At 41.8% G+C, this 22,633-nt stretch overlaps 1 protein-coding gene across 15 annotated transcripts in view; it reads right to left on the bottom strand.

Annotated features, from left to right (window-relative positions):
* Positions 1 to 22,633, bottom strand: part of UNC5D (unc-5 netrin receptor D) — a 641,211-nt gene that overhangs the window by 254,676 nt on the left and 363,902 nt on the right. For all 15 annotated transcript variants that reach the window (XM_086379671.1, XM_086379676.1, XM_086379681.1 and 12 more), the window contains one exon: positions 12,484 to 12,627. In XM_086379671.1, coding sequence (XP_086235797.1) covers positions 12,484 to 12,627 — 144 coding nt within the window. The remainder of the gene's footprint in view (positions 1 to 12,483; positions 12,628 to 22,633) is intronic.

Below are 22,633 nucleotides of genomic sequence, written 5' to 3'. Positions count from 1 at the left end.
ATACCACCTCCACTTTCCCATCTTCCACTGATTCCTGGACCTATGAGCATCTCCTGTCACCCTCATTACACTGCTTTGTCCCGGGTCAATGGAAGCAAATAAACTGACCCCTCCTATGTCTTACTTTAATCTGCTGATCACACTGACACCATGAGCCATTCCTTCCTTCATCAAAATCTCCACTCTTCCTTTGATACTGAAACTCCAACTAAAATTTTTAATTTATCTACTTAAAAATAACTGTAATATATAATGGAACTATGCGCAGTTTTGTCCTGTAATTTTCCAAGTCTCCTGTAAATGTGCTATCACACTTTCATAATTAAAAAAATAAGAAAAATCTCCTCTCTTGGATTTCTCAGTGCCTTGTCATTTTTTTTTTTCTTCTGTTTCCTCTATGGCTCCCCTCTGTCCACTCCTTAACCACGTACAGAATTCTACTCATGGTCTACTGTTCTTTCTCTTCCCCAGCACTTTAGGATGGGAAATGTGTAGTGTGGGAAACCATTGAGAACTAAAATATCGCCTGCCTATCAGTAAACAAAGGACGTTGCAGCCATCAAACCATCACATTACAGCTGCCTGAATGGTGAGCCCTGAGGGCATTCAGGATGGAAATGAAGTACTGCCCACTGCCAAGCCCATCTAGCAGCAACCAAGGCAGTGCACCTGAGGAATCTCTGGATGAGAAAGCAGAGGACACTGGTCCCAGAGAGCTGAGAAGCATATCAAAGGAATGGTTTCAATGACCCCAGACTCTTGTATCTTCCCATACACAGAAAGGGCTTCCCTCCTGGCTCAGATGGAAGAGAATCCGTCTGCAATGCATGAGACCTGGGTTCGATCCATGGGTCAGGAAGATCCCCTGGAGAGGGGAATGGCTACCCACTCCAGTATTCTTGTCTGGAGAATCCCATGGACAGAGGAGCCTGGTGGGCTACAGTCGTGGGGAGGCAAAGAGTTGGATGCAACTGAGAGACTAACATTTTCACTTTTCATACAGAGAAAAGCACTAAATTCCTTTAACTTGAAATACTGGGATTTCTTTTTTTTTTCATTTATTTTTAATTAGAGGATAATTACTTACAATATTGCCTTGGTTTCTGCCATATATCAACATGAGTCAGCCATAAGTACACCCCTTCCTCTAGAACCTTCCTCCTACTTCCCTCAGGTTTTCTTTTGGTTAACAATAATCCTAAGATCATGGAATATGGTCCCATCACTTCATGGCAAATAGATGGGGAAACAGTGGAAACAGTGGCTGACTTTATTTTTTGGGGCTCCAAAATCATTGCAGATGGTGATTGCAGCCATGAAACTAAAAGACGCTTACTCCTTGGAAGGAAAGTTATGACCAACCTAGATAGCGTTTTAAAAAGCAGAGACATTACTTTGTCAACAAAGGTCCGTCTAGTCAAGGCTATGGTTTTTCCAAAAGTTATGTATGGATGTGAGAGTTGGACTGTGAAGAAGGCTGAGCACCGAAGAATTGATGCTTTTGAACTGTGGTGTTGGAGAAGACTCTTGAGAGTCTCTTGGACTGCAAGGAGATCCAACCAGTCCATTCTAAAGGAGATCAGTCCTGAGTGTTCATTGGAAGGACTGATGCTGAAGCTGCAACTCCAATACTTTGGCCACCTCATGAGAAGAGTTGACTCAGTGGAAAAGACTCTGATGCTGGGAGGGATTGGGGGCAGGAGGAGAAGGGGACGGCAGAGGATGAGATGGCTGGATGGTATCCCCAACTCGATGGACATGAGTTTGAGTGAACTCCAGGAGTTGGTGATGGACAGGGAGGCCTGGCGTGCTGCAGTCCGTGGGGTTGCAAAAAGTAGGATCCGACTGAGGGACTGAACTAAACTGAATCCTTTGATATTCTGATTACCTGGTATTTTGTTGCAAAAACTTTTATCTATCCTGGCTTCTCACCTTGTCTCTTCAGAACAGTTCTCTGAGCATTATCTGCGATGCTGTGCCTTGGGCTTAAAGTCCTAAAAAGTTCCTGCCAAATAAAACATCTCTCTCAACTTTTAGGTTGTGCATCTTTCTCAGTCAACATCATTTAAGATTTTTTTTATTTTGATGTGGGCTAATTTTCAAAGTCTCTACTGAATTTGTTACAATATTGCTTCTGTTGTATGTTTTGGCTCTTTGGCTGCAAGACCCATGACATCTCAGCTCCCCGACCAGGGATCGAACCCACACCCTTTTCACTGAAAGGCAAAGTCTTTATCACTGGACCACCAGGGAAGTCCAAGTCACACCATCTTAAATATTTCAATAAAAACCTGCTCCTCCTATCTTTGTGATGGACAAGGTCATTACTACCCTGAAGACCAACTACTTGCCAAATTCTAATGTTTGATGCTGATCCCTGGGCTTCAGGCTCATAACCCCAACTGCTTGATAATGACAGTTCATTGAACATTCCATGGGTTCAGTTCCGTTCAGTCGCTCCAACTCTTTGCAACCCCACAGACTACAGCACGCCAGGCTTCCCTGTCCATCACCGCGTCCTGGAGCCTACTGAAACTCACGTCCATTGCATTGGTGATGCCATCCAACCATCTCATCCTCTGTCGTCCCCTTCTCCTCAATCTTTCTGCCTTCAATCTTTCCCAGCATCAGGGTCTTTTCACTGAGTCAGTTCTTCACATCAGGTGGCCAAAGTATTAGAGTTTCAGCTTCAGCATCAGTCCTTTCAACGAATATTCAGGACTGATTTCCTTTAGAATGGACTGGTTCATCCTATATTCCATGGGTATATTCTGTGCATAGATATTCCATGGCTAGTTCCCACATAACTTGATCAAAAACCAATCTCAGCATCTTGTTCTCCACACTAGTTTCTTCTACTCTATTCATGATCTCACTTCAGGAAATCACCATTCATTCAGTCATTTTAACCCCAAATCTAGAAAGTCCCCAACCTGGGGTTAATTCCTCAAGGTCTACTTCACTTCTCCTCACCACTGCATGCAAGCAGCCACATAGTCTTGGTCATCTCATGTTCCTGGAATCTCCAATTTTCCCCTCCCCCTTTAAACTATACCATCCAGCCAAGTTCAAGCCCCATCAGCAGTCCCATAGCTTAGCACAAGCTATGTCTTGAGCTTTGCTCCCCTTTAAATCTCTGTGGCTGAACAGCAAGGTGGGGCAGGGGTTCAAAAGTATGACCATATCACTGCCTGATTATAACACTGCAGTGGCCCCAGACCACATCATGGATGACTCTAAACTCTTAGCAGAGAATCCAAACATCTTCCACAATCCGACCGGCCTACCTCTCCTGGGAGCCCCAACTCCTTGTTTTCCCATAGTTCCATGCAGTTTGCACACTGGTCCATTTTTCTGGGCTTACAACTCAAGCTCTCTCCTTAACCTGAACGTGGGATCTTCAACTCAACCCTCCTCCTTCCTAAGGAATTAGCCCAGAAAACATATCACAGGACTTGAGGATTAGTAAATTGTCCTTTGGGTGAGCTCCAAAAACACACTGTGCTTACTCTAGCCACACTCCCTTGAAAAAGACTTGTTCATAAGTCTATGCTATTCACTACGCTAGAGTATAAACTCTTTAAAGGAATGGAATTGTATTTATTGTGGTGCTATCTAGCAAAGGTGACAATTATTCATGGCTATCCAGCACTTTCCCACCTTGGTTAGCTTTTTTTGACACTCAACAAATCTCTAGAATGCACTTCTTGTCCTTACTTATCCTGGTAGAAGGATACTAAACTAATTTAACAATCATATCACGAGGCTCAAAAAGTCCTCAGAGATGGACAAAGATAAGTCATGCTTTTGTTTTGCAGGTTTTTTGGTTTTCTTTTGTTTGCTTATCATCTGTTCAGACTATCTGTCAGAAGGTTTCTTCAGTGGAGAAAATAAGAGCTGAATTGAAGCAAAATCTATATGCTCTTCCTCTTAAACCTCTATGAGAAATGGCCTTTTAGAGAAATGGCCATTTTCTAGGAATTTTAAGGTTTATTTCGCCAGAATGGCAGTCTGAATTGTGATTTCCTAAAAAAGGTGGTGGCCCTATTTCTGTAAATTCTTCTCAGTAAAATAATACTTGGCAATCAATGACATGAAGGAATGTTATTTGGTTGGGGGAATTTTTTTTTTTTATCATCCACAGTAGGAAAGATTATTAAGTCACACACTGCTATCCAGAAGTTCCCATCTTTAAGGTCGATGTACTCAGTTATGTACACATTAAGCACAGTTTACAACAATTCCGTAGAAATCACCCTACTCTACTCACACAATCACAATCTCTTACAATTCAGTGTTACTCACACTTTCTACTAAACGCCCCTACTGGCAGAGGAGAATAAAGTCACATCCCCAAGGCATTTAGGGATAGAGCCTAAAAAGAAGTGGCATGCCCAAAAGGGCTTTGATGTTTCTAGTTGCATCTCCACAATTCAAGAAATTTTTTTTCCATATTTGTGTTCATGTTTATATTTTACTGATCTGAAGGGAAATACAACTGATATTTCAGAAAGATGGACCAAGTCTATCTTGTAGTATCTTATATCCCCAGGACACCCCATCAACATTCCTACACCAGGCTAGAATTTAGAGAAATCTGTAGTTAAAAATGACCAATTATGTAAAACATTCCTCAATTTAACCTTGTCCAATGTTTCCCTAGGGTTAAATACAGATGAGCTATATATGGAAGGACTATCATTGAAGTGATGCAATCTCCTCAGTCTAACTCATCAGGAGTGATTCATGGATTTGTCCCACTGCTGGTGATATCAACTGTGACCACCTGATTAAGGTGGTGTATGGTGGGATTCCCTACTGCTAAGTTACTAACTCCCTCCTTGTAATTAGTCAGTGACTTGTGGAGAAATACTTTCATGTTCAGTTCTATAAACATTCTTTTACTCCTAAAATTTTCAGCCACTGATTTCAGCATCCATGACACTTGTCTAAATCAATTAGTGTTATGACAGGTGCTAAATGATTTTCCATTTCCATCATTCCTTCTACATTTATTCATTTATTCTATTATAAAAGAGAGTTGTCTCCTTCCATTTATTTTTATATTCTTTTAAAAATATATCAGTGTAGATTCATGGATTCTTATTTAATAAGTTATAACCTTTACTATGATCTCTTTTGAGACTCAAATTGTCCCAGATTTGACCTGTCAAAGTCCTTTCGAGGTGACTCCTATTTCTTTTTTACAAGTTCAGTTTGAGGAACACTACACAAAATGACTGACCTTTACACTTGAAAAAATTCAGTGTAATGAACAACAAAGGAAGACGATGCAATTATTTGGATTAAAGAAGGCTAAAGAGACCTTGCAACTGAATGCAAGCCATGATCTAGGACTTTTGTTATTGTTATAAAGGACTTTCCAGAACAACTGATAAAAGATGAATAAGGTCTTTAGACTGGACAATAGAACTGTATCAATGTGAATTTCTTGATAAATATACTACAGTCATGTCAGAAAATGTGTTTTACAAACATACAGTATTTAAAGCATTTAGGGAAAATGTATTTAGGGCAAAGGGGGCATCATGTTTGCAACTTAATCGTAAGTCAAAATACAAACCATCATTGTCTAATTACAAATACATCCACTGATAAACACAGAAAGACATGATGTCAAAGTCAGTACGGTCAAATGATAACATTTGAAGGTGTGAGTAAAGAGCTTAATGGGATTTTTTTGTACTACGCTGCAACTTTCTTGAAAGTCTGAATTACGTCACAATATGTTTTCTAAAAGAAACCCCTATTAGTTACCCGCTCACCCAATGCAGTAATTTCTTTTACCAGTATCACCACCGGCAGACATACAGCCCTCGCTTGCCTATGTACAGTCTGCAGGAGAATGTAGTCCAGGAAGAATGCTCCGGTATATGCACATTTCTAGTTGCTGGCTTGACCCCAAATATGTTATCTTAAAACTTAGCTCCTGTAATGTGGCCTCTGGCTTTGGAGGAAAAACAGAATAATCTTGTCTCCAGTTCCATATGGAGCCAGTTGGCATGTGTCCCTAGCCTTTAGGCCAATTAGTCCCTTTTTATAAAACCATTACACATACAAAGTGATTTCCTGAGTCATCACCGTTACTACCATCATGGCTATCTTCATGGGTGTGGAACAGAATGGTTGATTTATTGCTCTAATACTGATGGCTTGAAACTCTTGGTTTTTGAACAAAGGGCCCACATTTTCATTTTTCACCCAGTACCACAAATTTTGCACCCAGTTCTGCTGCCACAAGCCTATGGGGACACTTTGGTGTAAATTGGACACCTACGAGAAAAAAGTCTTGGCTATAAAACGGCCACAAGGAAACCCATCCCCTTCACTCATGTGGTTGCGACCACGATCTGGGATGCATTCCTGTCTGGTGGGGTGCGGGCTGCATTTCAACCTGTCTTGTGGGGTGCAGGCTGCATTTCAATGTCCATCCCCTTCCTTAGCTAGGTGCTCTAAGCACCAGATAAACATGAAGATGTTTGTTTTATACTTAAGTTTGCCATCAAGAGAGGGTTATGGACAGCTTTTAGCATGTGAAATTTTCATCAAAGCCACGAAGCCAAGATTCCTAACAGGTTTAGCTGGGTATCTCCTCTAAGTTTTGAAAAAGATGCCACCCTCTTGGACCTCCTTGGAAGTCCAGTGGTTAAGAATCTGCCTGTCAATGCAGGGAACACGGGTTTGATTCCTGGTCTGGGCAGATCCCCCATGCCATGGGGTACTAAGCCCATGTGCCACAACTACTGAGCCCGCGAACCTCAACCACTGAAGCTGGTGCACCCTTGAGACCATGCCCTGCAACAAGAGTAGCCCCTTTTTGCTGAAACTAGAGAAAGTCCATGTGCAGCAATGAAGACCCAGCACAACCAAAACTAAATATGTGAAAAAAAATATTTTTTTTTAAGAAGATAACACCCTCTCCCACCAAAGCAAATAAAAAACAATACTGTTTTTGTTACAGGGCTGTGAAATGAGGTAAGGAGTTTCATAGCTTTTAAAAGAGATTCTCTAAGTTTTTCACTCATTCTTGGCACAACTGCATAGATATTTTAGGAGGAGTGTCTCCAATAAGCTATTAAAGTTATATTCAGGATCCATATTTTATAGATTCCTCTTTTAAAAAATAATCAGCAATGGGTTCCTGCTTCAATTTATCTCAAGCTGCCAACTTGCTATGTGACTGGAACAGGCCAATGTTTCTCTCAACCCCCAATTCCCATATGGCAGAAGAAGTTCGGGGGTCAAGAAGAGTTTGCCTGACCAAAGGGTTAATGACAGGCGCCAAACATGTTGAAAGCAGATGAAGAAGAGGAAGAAAAATGGGAAGGAAGAGCAATAGCTAAGCGGCCAAATGTTCACCCATGAAAATAAACAACTGTGAATAATTGAATATTCCTCGTTTTGACAATCGTCCAGCAGCAGAAGTAACAGATGCCACCGCGGTCCGACTACCTGCAGCTCGACTGAGTCAGACAAACGAGAGGAGGCCCGTGGGAGATGCTCCCTGGAGATGGACTTCTGCCAACTTGGGGGGCAGAACATGGCTGGGCTGTATTTATTTATTTACCTTTAGAAAAACACTTTGAAATGGAGCTTCAGCTACTTCCAGCCCTAGGCAGCTGGATGGACAGCCAGCATCTCTCTGACATGGGGTGGAATGATGAAGGGAAATGTAATGGTTTAAGACAACAGGCACTTCAGCTACTAAAACAAAATCTGTACCAATCTTTTTGGCCACTAAGGAATAGCTCATGATTTTATGTAACTATATATACACACATATATAATACATTTCTATATAATAACATAAAGGATAAATATATATATTATACATATATATATTGTGTGTGTGTTAGTTGTTCAATTGTGTCTGACTCTTCGAGACCCCATGGACTGTAGCCCACCAGGGTCCTCTGTCCATGGAATTCTCTAGGCAAGAATACTGGCACGGGTTGTCATTCCCTTCGCCAGGGGATCTTCCTGACCCAGGGATCAAACCTGGGCCTCTTGCACTCTAGGCAGATTCTTTGCCATCTGAGCCACCAGGGAAGCCTACATATGGATTACATGTGTGCATATATTGTTGTTAAACCACTCAGTCATGTTGGACTCTTCATGGTCCCATGGATTGTAGGCTGTCAGGCTCCTCTGTCCACAGGATTTCCCAGGCAAAAATACTGGAGGGGGTTGCCATTTCCTTCTCCAGAGGATCTTCCTGACCTAAGGATTGAACCTGAGTCTCCTGCATTGTATGGTTTATCACTGAGACAACAGAGAAGCCCATGTGCATATATATACACATATATGTATTATATATAGGTGTGTGTATGTATGATATATGTGTGTGTATGTATATATAAAATATGACCACATGGAAGAACTCAATTTTTCAGAAACAGAAAGAAAGCAATCACTGCTTCCCTCAAGGAAACACTTACATGTACATGAACTTGTTTTTCTGTATGATGGTTCTCAAATTCCCATTTAACAGAAGAATGCAATCAACTGGGCTTAGTAGCAAGAACACTCAGAAGGATGAATGGATGGATTTAAGATCTGGTTCCATGTCTTCCATCTATTTGCTGGAAGACCTGTGGTCATGCCATCTAACCTTTTTCTGAATGTCATTTTCTCAGCTATTAAGTGCCAACTACTTCCCAAACAGTGCTTCCTAAGGTGTTCTAGGTTTTAGGGTCTTCCCACTCAAAGTAGGGTCCACAGACCAACTGGCAATATCGGCATGATCGGGGAACTCTTAGAAACGGCAGAATCTCAGACCTTGGACTGGACATACTGAATCCTCTTAACTGAATCATCTACATTTTAACAGGAAATCAGCTGATTTGCATGCATGTTTAAAGTTTGAGAAGCCCTGTTCCCGGGTACACTGTCCCAAGGTTATACAATCATAGAATCACTTGGATAACCTCATACAAACACAGCTTCCCTGGTCCTTCCTCGGGTCTGGGGTAGAAGCCAGGAATCTGCATAGTTAACTGATTCCCAGGTGGGACCATTTCAATGAAAATATAAGTGACAGGAATAAAATAATAGTGTCTGCATTTTTTCCCTTGAAAATCAGATGATCTCTAAGTGATAGCATGCCGGCAAGCTTCCTGGTGTTTTTATAGAGATAAGCTAATGTGATCATGACAAGACATCTCTCAGTTGAATGGTTCAGATGCCACGAAGGTTTTGCCCACTGCAGTTTTGAAACTGCTAAATTTTTAATGGATCATTGGTTAAATGCAGGAAGCATAAGAAGTTCTGATGTTGAACTACAATAGTTTAATGAATCATACAAAAATGATCCTAATTTTGCAAAGTCCCCTCAAGACAGTTGTCATCAGATTCATAAGCTAGATTCATATATCAAAATCTTTATTGAGCACATGAAGAGGCCTTTAGCACTTCAAAAACCAATCTTAAAAAGAAAAAATATAGTGACAATTATATCCAATTTGGCTTTTCATTTATTGGGAATAAAAACTATTCTCATGTGCAATATGTTATTTGCTGGGAAACGCTTGCAAATAGCAGGCAGAAATCCCTTATTTCAACAAAACATGAAAGTTATAAAAAAAATAAGAACTGTCTTTTTTTATTTTTTTTAACCCTTCTGCAAGTAAATCAAAAGAATTCTAAGCAAGGTCCTAAAGGCAGTTTTTTCCCTCCACTTTTGATGCCATTAAACATGGTTAAGTTTCGATTTATATTTTACTGTACACTGGTTCCCAAGTCAAATGCAATATTTAATGATAAATCATGCCTTGACTTGCATAAATAATTTTAAATAAATGAAAGAATCTGTCACTTGTTACATAGGAAGAGATTAAAAATATGTTTAAATATTAGAGATTATATTAAGCTAACTGCATAACATGGGCTTTAAAGATATTCTTTTTTACTTAAAAATCACCTTTATTATAGTCATATGTGCATATCCTGTACAAGAATGACCAAATGATTTTTTAATCCCTAAAGAGATTTGCAAGATTATTATCGCAAAAGTATCAGCTGACTCTAAAAAGTAGGCAGTGAAAAGAACAGTGTTTTCCATTTTTTAAACATTTCTTAAATTCTATCCCACTTTTGAGAACTGGATAATTTAGGGTAGCCTCAAATGAAGTTTTAGAGTCTACATAGCCATAACCCACAGAAAAATTACTAAGGCACCAGAAATGTAACTCAGTTCAATTAGTTTAAGTATTAACACACTGGCTAATGATGCTGGAGATACAGAGGATCAAATATGTCATAATAACTGATGATTGATAAGCGTTAACTCTGTGTGAGGTATGATTTTAGACACTGTAGTAATCAATACCTCTAACTCTTATAATAACTCTACCAAATCAGCACCCTTTTATCATAACATTAGATGCAAAGAGAAGAATCACTTGGCCCCCATCACAACACTAAGTGGTGGACTTACTAACTGGGAACCAACAGGACCCCAGTATCTGGGTTCTCAGCCACCAGGATACACACTCCTGAAATAGGAAACTCTCGGAGCAAAGGCACATGTCTGAGAAGTGAGGGTGATGCGCAGAAGGTCAATGTGTTTAGAAGGATGGAGTACAGTGTATACAATCAAAGGTTGTGGAAGTTAACAAAAGATGGGTTTGAGCCATTTTCTGCCAAATTTTCTAAGGATGGGGGGAACCTTTGGAGGTTTCTAGCAGCCACGTTATTGCCAGGAATGAATGAGCAACTATGGAAGTGACAGAGTTTGGAGATGGACAGATTCATGAGATGCTATATATAGAATAGCATACATGTGGGGCTCAAGAGATAGTAGTAAAAAGAAGGGGGCAAGTGATATGGAAAAGACAAAGGAAATAGAGGGAACTTGTGTTGAAACTCCCTAAACGGTTTTCCTTTTCCTCTCTTTGGGGTCTAAAGGATAATCTGCTTCACCCTGACTAGGGTCAAATACCTTGGCAAGGCTGACCAAGGCCACGCTAGGAGCACAGAGCTGGGCGTCTTAAGGAAGAATAAAATCAAACATTCCCTGTCTCAGCTGACCAGTCATAAAGTTATTTGTGGGCTAAAACAACTACAGGTACAGGGAACACGTTTCCCACGGCTCTTACATCAAAGAGCACAGCTTACAAGATGACCTCCTCCTTGGCCTCCTAGGGCCCAGTCAACATGCAGCCAAGAGCTTCCCAAAGTGTGAGGACAGTGAAAGTGATGGGCCTGTGCTGAGAGGGAGATTTCATTTCCCCAGAAACCGAAATGTCTCTTCAACACACAATTTATTCTTATTCTCAATCCCCAAACCATCCACATTTGCTACGAAGAACTCCTTGAGTCCTCAGATAAATGGCCCTTAACCTATATTCTTCACGGCACTCTCAAAAGAAGCATTCAAAAAGGTATTAATATAATAACAACAGTAACCATCTCTGGCCTCTTCTTTTGAGGGGCTGTGGGGTGGGCAGAGAAGGCAATGGCACCCCACTCTAGTACTCTTGCCTGGCAAATCCCATGGATGGAGGAGCCTGGTAGGCTGCAGTCCATGGGGTCGCTAGGAGTCAGACAGGACTGTGTGACTTCACTTTCACTTTTCACTTTCATGCATTGGAGAAGGAAATGGCAACCCACTCCAGTGTTCTTGCCTGGAGAATCCCAGGGACGGGGGAGCCTGGTGGGCTGCCATCTATGGGCTCGCACAGAGTCGATCACGACTGAGGCAACTTAGCAGCAGCAGCAGCAGGGGTGGGCTTTTATACTCCTTGGCACAGGAGATTTCATGCAGACTCATTGGGGTGGAAGGGATGATGACATTTAAGGAAGAGAAAGGAAATTTGTGTATTTCTAAACATGTTTGAGATGATAAAAACACTGATGCTAAAACGTGATGAAGAAATGTTAGGCTCTTCTGAAAGGCAATCCCTTTTTTTTTTTTTTTTCTTCAAGAGCCTTTTTGTCAGTCCTACTTGGGTCAAACAAATGCACTTTTAAAACCCATTTCCATGTTTTAAGATTCAGAGGAAAGAGGTTTAACAGGAGGCTATAAAACTCCCTTAATCTTTAATGTCTTATTTTTGCAGATTTGCTGGCAAAGTATAGTAAACAGTCACTGCTCAACATTTCCCATCAATGCCCCCTGAACTGTGCCACTGATGATGAAGAGCAGAATCCATTTGCGTGGGTTTTTCTTTTCTTTTTTGGGGGGAAAACCATTTCTTCTGGTATTGTGGAGGCACCTGCATTTTAACAATCTAGGCAGAATCTCTGAGCCCAGCTCATTTGCTGATTGTCTACCAGAGGGAATTCTCAAACATTAAAAACACAATTTTAAAAGACAGGACTGATTAGAGGTGGAGAGAATTCTCATGGTTTCTTGCCGTCCCCTCATCTCCCCAATTAGAAGCACCTGGCCTGTCCCAAGCCCGTCTATGAAAGGCTAGTCTGTGCCGCTACAGGACAAGAGGGTACCCTGAATATACTCACAGGCGATGCGCACGGAGGCCTTTCTGCTCTTGGAGGTCCCCAGGTGGCTCCACGCCACACACTGGCACCAGTAGTCCTCGGGCCCGTGGAAGTCCTCCACCTGCTGCCTGGTGACGTTGATAAACACCTCCCGGACCTTCAAGCCTGCAGAGGAGAGAGAGCCAATCCACTGAGGCCGGTGTATTCCTCAAAGAGAAAGTTAAGGCCAGCCCAACCTCTTCCTGTTAATTAAAACCATTCTGTTTTTAATCAAGGCGAGGTTTTAATTACTTTGACAATAATATATTACTGCTAATTAAATTCCAACAGCTGAGTAGGCTGAAAAGAACAAGTGTAAAATATTAACCAATGTGGTTCCCATACAACAGAATCGTTTTCACACTCCCTTGACACCATGCTTTCTTTTTTTTCCCAGCTCTTATAAACATTCTTTTTTTTTTTTTAATAGCATGTAGTTGACTTACAATGTTGTGTTTGTTCCAGGTACACAGCAAACTGAATCAGTTATACATATACATACATCCACTCTTTTTTAGATTCTATTCCCACATAGGTCATTACAGAGTACTGAACAGAGTTCCCTGTGCTATATAGTAGGTTCTGACTAGTTACCTATTTTATATACAGGAGTATGCAAATATCAATCCCAATCTCCCAAGTTCTTCTCCCCTTTCCCCTCTGTCTTTCTTGATGTAAAATCTACCATGAAGAATGTGGCCCCGAATTAATTGCTGGGATTCTAGAGACTAAAGAGGTCTCAACAAACCAATCCCAAAACAGTTCCAGGTGGTTCTAAATGCCCCTACCTCTGGGTATGGCAGGAGAGGGTCACTGTCACCATGCAGCTTAGAATAAGGAGGGGACAGAGGTTATGCATGGTGAAGAGTCCAGGAAACCAAGGAAAAGCCAAAAACTCCAGACAACACAAGGGATGCAGACAAGCTGAAATAAGTTGATCTTGAATGCTTGAGAACCAAGGAAGAAAGGTTCTTGGTGCAATGGAATGAGGAGGCAAATTAAAAGAGAAGCTTTTATAGAAAAAGAGGTGAAGACTACATTCAGGAAATGGGATAAACTAAGACCTTGACCTTGTCCTTTTTTCATTACCGTATCTTTGTATTCTCCATCTAATAGTCAAAACGTTTGCCTGGTGCAGTTTATTGGGAGTGTGAATTTCTTTCAAACCTCTATCCAAGGACTATCAGCCTTTCTTTTTTGGGGGAAGGACAGCCACCTTGCATGAAGTGCTGAGGGGAAAAGGACACCTTCTTCACTAGCATCAGGTAAACCATTACGAGCAGGAGAGCAGCCTTTAGAGTCAGCATGCTTTCTGTAGCCAGTGGCATTTGCCAAGCCTGTGCTCTGCCCTGGTACAGGCCGCATGGGAGAAAAAAGAGCTTACTGAATCCTGCCTAAGTGCCCAGCATCACTATAAGCCTTTCATCTGTTCACTCTTTATGTTTCCGCAGTGCACTGACAGAGCTGCGGCTGCTGAAGCCTCGCTTTGCAGACCAGAGAGTCATTTGTCTGCAATTACACAGTCTATAAATGGGAGATCCAGGATTTGACCCAAATGAGGACTCTGCACAGGCCCCTCATTCAAATTCAACTCAGTCCTCGTATTTCAGGTACTTACACTTAATTATGGAAATAAGACTGATGCATGGTATATTTAAAGAAAATTTGGGTGCATAACTAGGCTTTTTCCTTATGTTCAAAAGGAATTCGGGGGACAGAACCATGGGAACAGTTAGTCTAAAGGAGCCAGGGACTCTTGGTACAGGAGGTAGAATTTGATCATACCCTGGGTGCTGGTAGGATTTAAAGAACAAGAATGAGGTGAAATACTCAGTCTGGGGAAACACTGCCTTCCGTTCAACCAATGACATGTTATTTATAGTGTGTGATGACAGTACTTTAGGGTCACATCAATCAGCATGTAAACAATTTGAGTGAGACTTTCTGAGTTTCTGGGAGGTACCACGCATAGAAAATCATCTTGAGGACAGTTGATCATTCACATCTCCGCACAGGGCACAGAAGCACACCTTTTACCTTATCAGACATTTAAGTCCAGAAAGCCATCTCCTACATTGAACAGGAAAGATTTCAGTTCAGTTCAGTTCAGATCAGTTGCTCAATTGTGTCCGACTCTGCGACCCCATGAATCTCAGCACACCAGGCCTCCCTGTCCATCAGCAACTCCTGGAGTTCACTCAGACTCAGGTCCATGGAGTCAGTGATGCCATCCAGCCATCTCATCCTCTGTCGTCCCCTTCTCCTCTTGCCCCCAATCCCTCCCAGCATCAGTCTTTTCCAATGAGTCAATTCTTTGCATGAGGTGGCCAAAGCACTGGAGTTTCAGCTTTAGCATCATTCCTTCCAAAGACATCCCAGGGCTGATGTCCTTCAGAATGGACTGGTTGGATCTCCTTGCAGTCCAAGGGACTCTCAAGAGTCTTCTCCAACACCACAGTTCAAAAGCATCAATTCTTCAGCGCTCAGCTTTCTTCACAGTCCAACTCTCACATCCATACATGACCACTGGAAAAACCATAGCCTTGACTAGATGGACCTTTGTTGGCAAAGTAATGTCTCTGCTTTTGAATATGCTATCTAGGTTGGTCATAACTTTCCTTCCAAGGAGTAAGCGTCTTTTAATTTCATGGCTGCAGTCACCATCTGCAGTGATTTTGGAGCCCCAAAAAATAAAGTCTGACACTGTTTCCACTGTTTCCCCATCTATTTCTGATAAAGTGATGGGACCAGATGCCATGATCTTAGTTTTCTGAATGTTGAGCTTTAAGCCAACTTTTTCACTCTCCTCTTTCACTTTCATCCAGAGGCTTTTTAGTTCCTCTTCACTTTCTGCCATAAGGGTGGTGTCATCTGCATATCTGAGGTTATTGATATTTTTCCCGGCAATCTTGAGTCCAGCTTGTGCTTCTTCCAGCCCAGAGTTTCTCATGATATACTCTGCATATAAGTTAAATAAGCAGGGTGACAATATACAGCCTTGACTTACTCCTTTCCCGATTTGAACCAGTCTGTTGTTCCATGTCCAGTTCTAACTGTTGCTTCCTGACCTGCATATAGGTTTCTCAAGAGGCAGGTCAGGTGGTCTGGTATTCCCATCTCTTTCAGAATTTTCCACAGTTTCTTGTGATCCACACAGTCAAAGGCTTTGGCATAGTCAATAAAGCAGAAATAGATGTTTTTCAGAACTCTCTTGCTTTTTCGATGATCCAGCGGATGTTGGCAATTTGATCTCTGGTTCCTCTGCCTTTTCTAAAACCAGCTTGAACATCTGGAAGTTCACGGTTCATGTACTGCTGAAGGCTGGCTTGGAGAATTTTGAGCTTTACTTTAATAGCATGTGAGATGAGTGCAATTGTGCTGTAGTTTGAGCATTCTTTGGCATTGCCTTTCTTTGGGATTGGAATCAAAGCTGAACTTTTCCAATCCTGTGGCCACTGCTGAGTTTTCCAAATTTGCTGGCATATTGACGGCAGCACTTTCACAGCATCATCTTTCAGGATTTGAAATAGCTCAACTGGAATTCCATCACCTCCATTAGGTTTGTTCGTAGTGATGGCTTTCTAAGGCCCACTTGACTTCACATTCTAGGATGTCTGGCTCCAGGTGAGTGATCACACCATCATGATTATCTTGGTTGTGAAGATCTTTTTTGTACAGGTTGCCACCTCTTCTTAATATCTTCTGCTTCTGTTAGGTCCATACCATTTCTGTCCTTTATTGAGCTCATCTTTGCATGAAATGTACCCTTGGTATCTCCAATTTTCCTGAAGAGATCTCTAGTCTTTCCCATTCTGTTGTTTTCCTCTATTTCTTTGCATTGATCACTGAGGAAGGCTTTCTTATCTCTCCTTGCTATTCTTTGGAACTCTGCATTCAGATGAGTATATCTTTCCTTTTCTCCTTTGCTTTTCACTTCTCTTCTTTTCACAGCTATTTGTAAGGCCTCCCCAGACAGCCATTTTGCTTTTTTGCATTTCTTTTCCATGGGGATGGTCTTGATCCCTGTCTCCTGTACAATGTCACAAACCTCCATCCATAGTTCATCAGGCACTCTGTGTATCAGATCTAGTGCCTTAAATCTATTTCTCACTTCCACTGTATAATCATAAGGGATTTGATTTAGGTCATACCTGAATGGTCTAGTGGTTTTCCCTACTTTCTTCAATTTAAGTCTGAATTTGGTAATAAGGAGTTCATCGTCTGAGCCACAGTCAGCTCCCAGTCTTGTTTTTGCTGACTGTATAGAGCTTCTGCATCTTTGGCTGCAAAGAATATAATCAATCTGATTTTGGTGTTGACCATCTGGTGATGTCCATGTATAGAGTCTTCACTCGTGTTGTTGGAAGAGGGTGTTTGTTATGACCAGTGTGTTCTCTTGGCAAAACTCTATTAGCCTTTGCCCTGCTTCATTACATACTCCAAGGCCAAATTTGCCTGTTACTCTAGGTGTTTCTTGACTTCCTACTTTGGCATTCCAGTCCCGTATAATGAAAAGACATCTTTTTTGGGTGTTAGTTTTAAAAGGTCTTGTAGGTCTTCATAGAACCATTCAACTGCAGCTTCTTCAGCGTTACTGGTTGGGGCATAGGCTTGGATTACTGTGATATTGAATGGTTTGCCTTGGAAACGAACAGAGATCATTCTGTTGTTAAATCAGTGCATCCAGGTATAAGGTGAGGTAATTGATATGCCTGAGTTCCCCTGTCATCGAATAAGGAGACTTAGAGACAAGACATTTGGCAATCAGCTCTCGCTGAAGAAGCATTCAGTGAGTCAAAAATCTGTTCAGGCTAAAAAGGAATATATATACCCAGGTCTTCCGCATTTTAGTTGGATTTTTTACCAGCTTAGCCACAAGGGAAGCCCAAGAATACTGGAGTGGGTAGCTTATCCCTTCTCCAGCAGATCTTTCTGACCCAGGAATCGAACTGGAGTCTTCTGCATTGCAGGTGGATTCTTTTTTTTTTAGTTAATTAATTTATTTTACAATATTGTATTGGTTTTGCCATACATTGACATGAATCCACCACGGGTGTACATGTGTTCCCCAACCTACACTCCCCTCCCACCTCCCTCCCCATCCCATCCCTCTGGGTCATCCCAGTGCACCAGCCCCGAGCATCCTGTATCATGCATCGAACCTGGACTGGCAATTCATTTCACATATGATAATTTACATGTTTCAATGCCATTCTCCCATATCATCCTGCCCTTGCCCTCTCCCACAGAGTCCAAAAGACTGTTCAATACATCTGTGTCTCTTTTGCTGTCTCACATACAGGTTTATTGTTACCTTCTTTCTAAATTCCATATATATGTGTTAGTATACTGTATTGGTGTTCTTCTTTCTGGCTTATTTCACTCTGTACAATAGGCTCCAGTCAGACACCTCATTAGAACTGATTCAAATGTATTCTTTTTAACGGCTGAGCAATATTCCATTGTGTATATATACCATGGCTTTCTTATGCATTCGTCTGCCGATGGACATCTAGGTTGCTTCCATGTCCTGGCTATTATAAACAGTGCTGCGATGAACATTGGGGTACACGTGTCTCTTTCAATTCTGGTTTCCTTGGTGTGTATGCCCAGCAGTGGGATTGCTGGGTCGTATGGCAGTTCTATTTCCAGTTTTTTAAGCAATCTCCACACGGTTCTCCATAATGGCTGGACTAGTTTGCATCCCCACCAACAGTGTAAGAGGGTTCCCTTTTCTCCACACCCTCTCCAGCATTTATTGCTTATAGACTTCTGGATAGCAGCCATTCTGACTGGCGTGAAATGGTACCTCATTGTGGTTTTGATTTGCATTTCTCTGATAATGAGTGATGTTGAGCATCTTTTCATGTGTTTGTTAGCCATCTGTATGTCTTCTTTGGAGAAATGTCTGGATTTTTTACCAACTGTGCTACCAGGGAAGCCCTACATATATATAAGTAAAGAGAAAGAGAGAGAAATACACACACATACAAATTATATATCATCGTGTGGGTGTGCTTACTCATGTCTGACTCTTTGCAACACCACAGACTTTAGCCTGCCAGGCTTCTCTGTCCATGGGATTTCCCAGGCAAGAATACTGGAGTGAGTTACCATTCCCTTCTCCAGGGGATCTTCGCAACCCACTGATGAACCTGTGTCTCTTGTGTCTCCTGGATTGGCAGGCAGATTCTTTACCACTGTGTCACCTGAGAAGCCCAAAGTATATACACATATATATTTCTGTGTGTATATATACACACACAAATATATATTTACATATATATATATACACACATATATATATTTGCATGTGTATTACACACACACTTATTTTTACTTTCTCTTAAGAATATCTAAACCCATCAGCTTCTTCTAGGTTGCAAATGAAGATAAATAGCATCTCAAAATGGTTCAAGGTCATCGTGTTTATAAAGCAGAGAATTTCCTATCCAAACCTTAAAACATGCTTTGAGTTAACCTAGGCACTGTGGTGCTTAAAGGGTACCTGGGGCCTGTTTTAATGAGACAGAGGAAGACAGTCAGACATGGAGTAAGTTTATACTCACAGATCCCTAGAAACAGGAGGCACATCACCCAGGGCTACATGGGGAAGCACCAGGGTCTGTCAGGAGGCAGAGGGGTCAGGAGACATGGGAAAGAGACTTTATTGCAGTTTCCTTGGGAAGAACTGGAGAGGCAAGGTAAAAAGATTTAGAGTTGGTGAGTTTGCTTCATTTCAGTGGACTCTGGGAGAGAATGGCTGTTGCTACTTGTCTGGTACCTGGTCCCAGGTTAGGGCAGGAGAATAAGAGTTTAATAAAAGGAATATTGGGGTAAAGCTCTGTATCTGTTGGTTTGCTTATGAAGGACGTGCTTACAGGTGAGTCATTTGCATCTCTAGGAATGAGCTATCCCTGGGTAAGACAGTCCCTTGAAGGTCAGCGAGACCCTGAGATGTCAGAGAATCAAATACTAAACCTTGATAAACACAGTTACTACACATGGACAGCCATACATTTGCTTTGGAAAGCGCAGACAGTTGGCCACAGACTCCCACAGGGAAGGTCATATTGATCTCACCCCATTCATGTCAGGAAGTCTTGCAACCTCTCATTCAGACTAACCGCAGCTGAAAGGGGAATGCTGAAGTCATGATTTCAGCATTACAGTGCCTTGGTTTCAAGTCCTTCAAAGAGGCTCCCTGTGGGTTTGGAGAAGTGGAATGAGTATCAACCAACTATTTCTAAACACAGTATGCTTTGGAAGGTAGTGTTGATGTGTCAGCCTTCTCTAAAAAGCTGTAAGTAATTCTGCAATCTACACACCACCCCCTCCCCCCAAAAAAATAGTATAGCATCTCTCTGGCTTAGGCTTTTTTTTTTTTCCTCTAACATGAGGTCTTTAGTCTTGTGAAACCATCCCCTCTAGGAAAACTAAAAATAAAACTACCATATGAGTCAGCAATCCTACTGGCACAAGTGGGGAAATACCCTGAGGAAACTATAATTCAAAAGGACACATGTACCCCCAGTGTTCACTGAAGGACTGTTTATAACAGTTAGGACATGGGAACAATGTAAGTGTCTGATGACAGATGAATGGATAAAGAAGATGTGGTACATATATGCACAATGGAATATTACTCAGCCAGTAAAAGGGATGAAAGAGAGTTATTTGTACAGACATAGATGGACCTAGAGTCTGTCCTATAGTGTGAAGTAAGTCAGAAAGAGAAAAACAAATACTGTATATGAATCCATATATATGAAACCTAGAAAAAACGGTACAAATGAGCCCAATTCCAAAGCAGAGATATAGATAATGGACATGTGAACACAGCGGGTGAGGGGAGGGCGGTCTGAATCGAGAGCGTAGCATCTTCACATTTACACTATCACGTGTACAATAGGTAGCTAGTGGTAAGCTGCTGTATAACACTGGAAGCTCAGCTGGGTTCTCTACCAGGACCTTCGAGGGGCGGGAGGGGGCGAGTGGGAGGGAGGCCCGAGAGAGGGGATACGTGTCTACTTAGGGCTGACTCACTTATCCAGCAGAAACTAACAACATTGTAAAACAACTGTATTCAAATTAAAAAAGAAGGCCACAAGTGAATTAGCTAACCTCCCCTCTCCCACAAAGTATAGTGTGCTCTCCATACCAGGCCTTTTTCTTCTAACGTGAAGTATTTAGCCTTGTCAACCATACTCTCCAGGAAAACCCGTGGGAAATGGCAGTTTGTCTCCATTATACTTTTCTCCACCATAACAAAAAACATTTCATAAAAATAAAAACTTAAATAGTATATATACTCTCATGAAGTGAAGTGAAGTCGCTCAGTCATGTCCGACTCTTTGCAACCCCATGGATTGTAGCCTACCAGGCTCCTCTATCCATGGGATTTTCCAGGCAAGAATACTGGAATGGGTTGCCATTTCCTTCTCCAGGAGATCTTCCCAAACCAGGGACTGAGCCCGGGTCTCCTGCATTATAGGCAGACATTTTACCATCTGAGCCACCAGGAAAGAGTATATATCCTCTCGTAAACCTTCACTATTGTTCTTTGAGTGATATAGTGTGTGTGTGTGTGTGTGTGTGTGTGTGTGTGTGTATGCATTAATAAAGTGCTTCCCAGGTGGTGTGGTCTTCCCTGGTAGCTCAGATGGTAAAGAATCTGCCTCCAATGAGGGAGACCTGGGCTTGATCCCTGGGTTGGGAAGATCGCCTGGAGGAGACAGTGGCAACCCACTCCAGTATTCTTGCCTGGAGAATCCCCATGGACAGAGGAGCCTGACAGTCCATGGGGTTGCAGAGAGTTGGACAGGACTGAGCGACTAAGCACAGCGCACACACAGTTGGTGCAAAGGTAAAGAATCCATCTGCCGATGCAGGAGACCTAAGAGATGTAGGTTTGATCCCCAGGTCCAGAAGATCCCCTGGAGGAGGAAACGGCAACCCACTGCAGTATTCTTGTCTGGGAAATCCCATGGACAGAGGAGCTTAGTGGGCTACAGTCCATGGGATCACAAAGAGTCAGACACGACTGAGCACAGTGTGTACATGCATTAATAAATGTATACACATAAATGTATAAATGTGTGCATTTACATATATACATGAGAAATCACATCTGAGAAACATTCGTTGAAAGCAGCTCTATTTCGGGACACCTTTACCCACCCCCCCAGCTCCCCTCAATGAATAGTGTTGTAGAGATCATCATCTACTTCTCCATCTCAAGAGATGGCAGCTAACTTGTTCAGAGGAAGTGCTATAGGGGAACAAAAATCCCAGGCAAATGGAAGCTGGCATGTCATAAATAAGACGAGCCTGGTACCTGATAACTTGTGCAACTCTAATAGGCACAGAAAAGTCCAACCCTTTAAATTATTGTGCAAATTATAACCATCAGCCTTTGTTATGGAGGAGAGTCTTACAGAAGATAAAAATATGACTATGGAACTGAAATGCTAATAAGCTTTCTACGCTGTGGATGGTTTAGTTGTAGAGAGACGAATGCTGGCAGCGGATGAGTAATTGCTCGGCGTGTACTAAACACAACAGAGCTGCACAGAGCTTCATCATGTGTCACCATTATTTGTTTAAATGAGAAAAATGCTGACAGCAGTTATTGCTATAATCCCCGTATTTATCAGATAGGAAACACTAGTTACTCTTAGCAGGTCTAATCCTGTTGGGAGAATAAAAGTTAGGGAATTTTCAAACTAATTGAAGTATATGCTTCACTGTTCAGAAAAGAGAGATATAGAAGAAAGAAGAAAACAGAGAGAAAAAGGCTGAACGTTATCAGGTTGACCAAAAAGCCCATTTGAGTTTTTCCCTAAGATGATACAGAGTATTTATTTATGGTCCACTTTTAACAAAAGGGCTCTAGCTTAAGTCCTAACTTGTTCTTTAGAAAAGGGTTCTAGAGTACTACTTAACATTCAGCACCATGCCAACTGCAGCCAGTACCTAACAGCTGTCCCTCTGCTTTTCATCTTCTGATCATTATCAGACTTTCAGGAAGCCCATCAATACCATCCTGCCATGGTTTTTTCTGCAAACCAGTTCTCAGATGTACCTGGGGATGGGTGCATGGGGAGGGTTTCACATGGTTCTCTGAGGCTAA

Source organism: Bos grunniens, chromosome 27 (genome assembly GCF_055505025.1).
Source record: "Bos grunniens cultivar Pamir isolate PY7600 chromosome 27, Bosgru_T2T1.0, whole genome shotgun sequence".
Taxonomy (NCBI): Eukaryota; Metazoa; Chordata; class Mammalia; order Artiodactyla; family Bovidae; genus Bos; species Bos grunniens.
The sequence above is the reverse complement of the archived record's forward strand: the minus strand, read 5'-3'. Positions and strand labels throughout refer to the sequence as shown.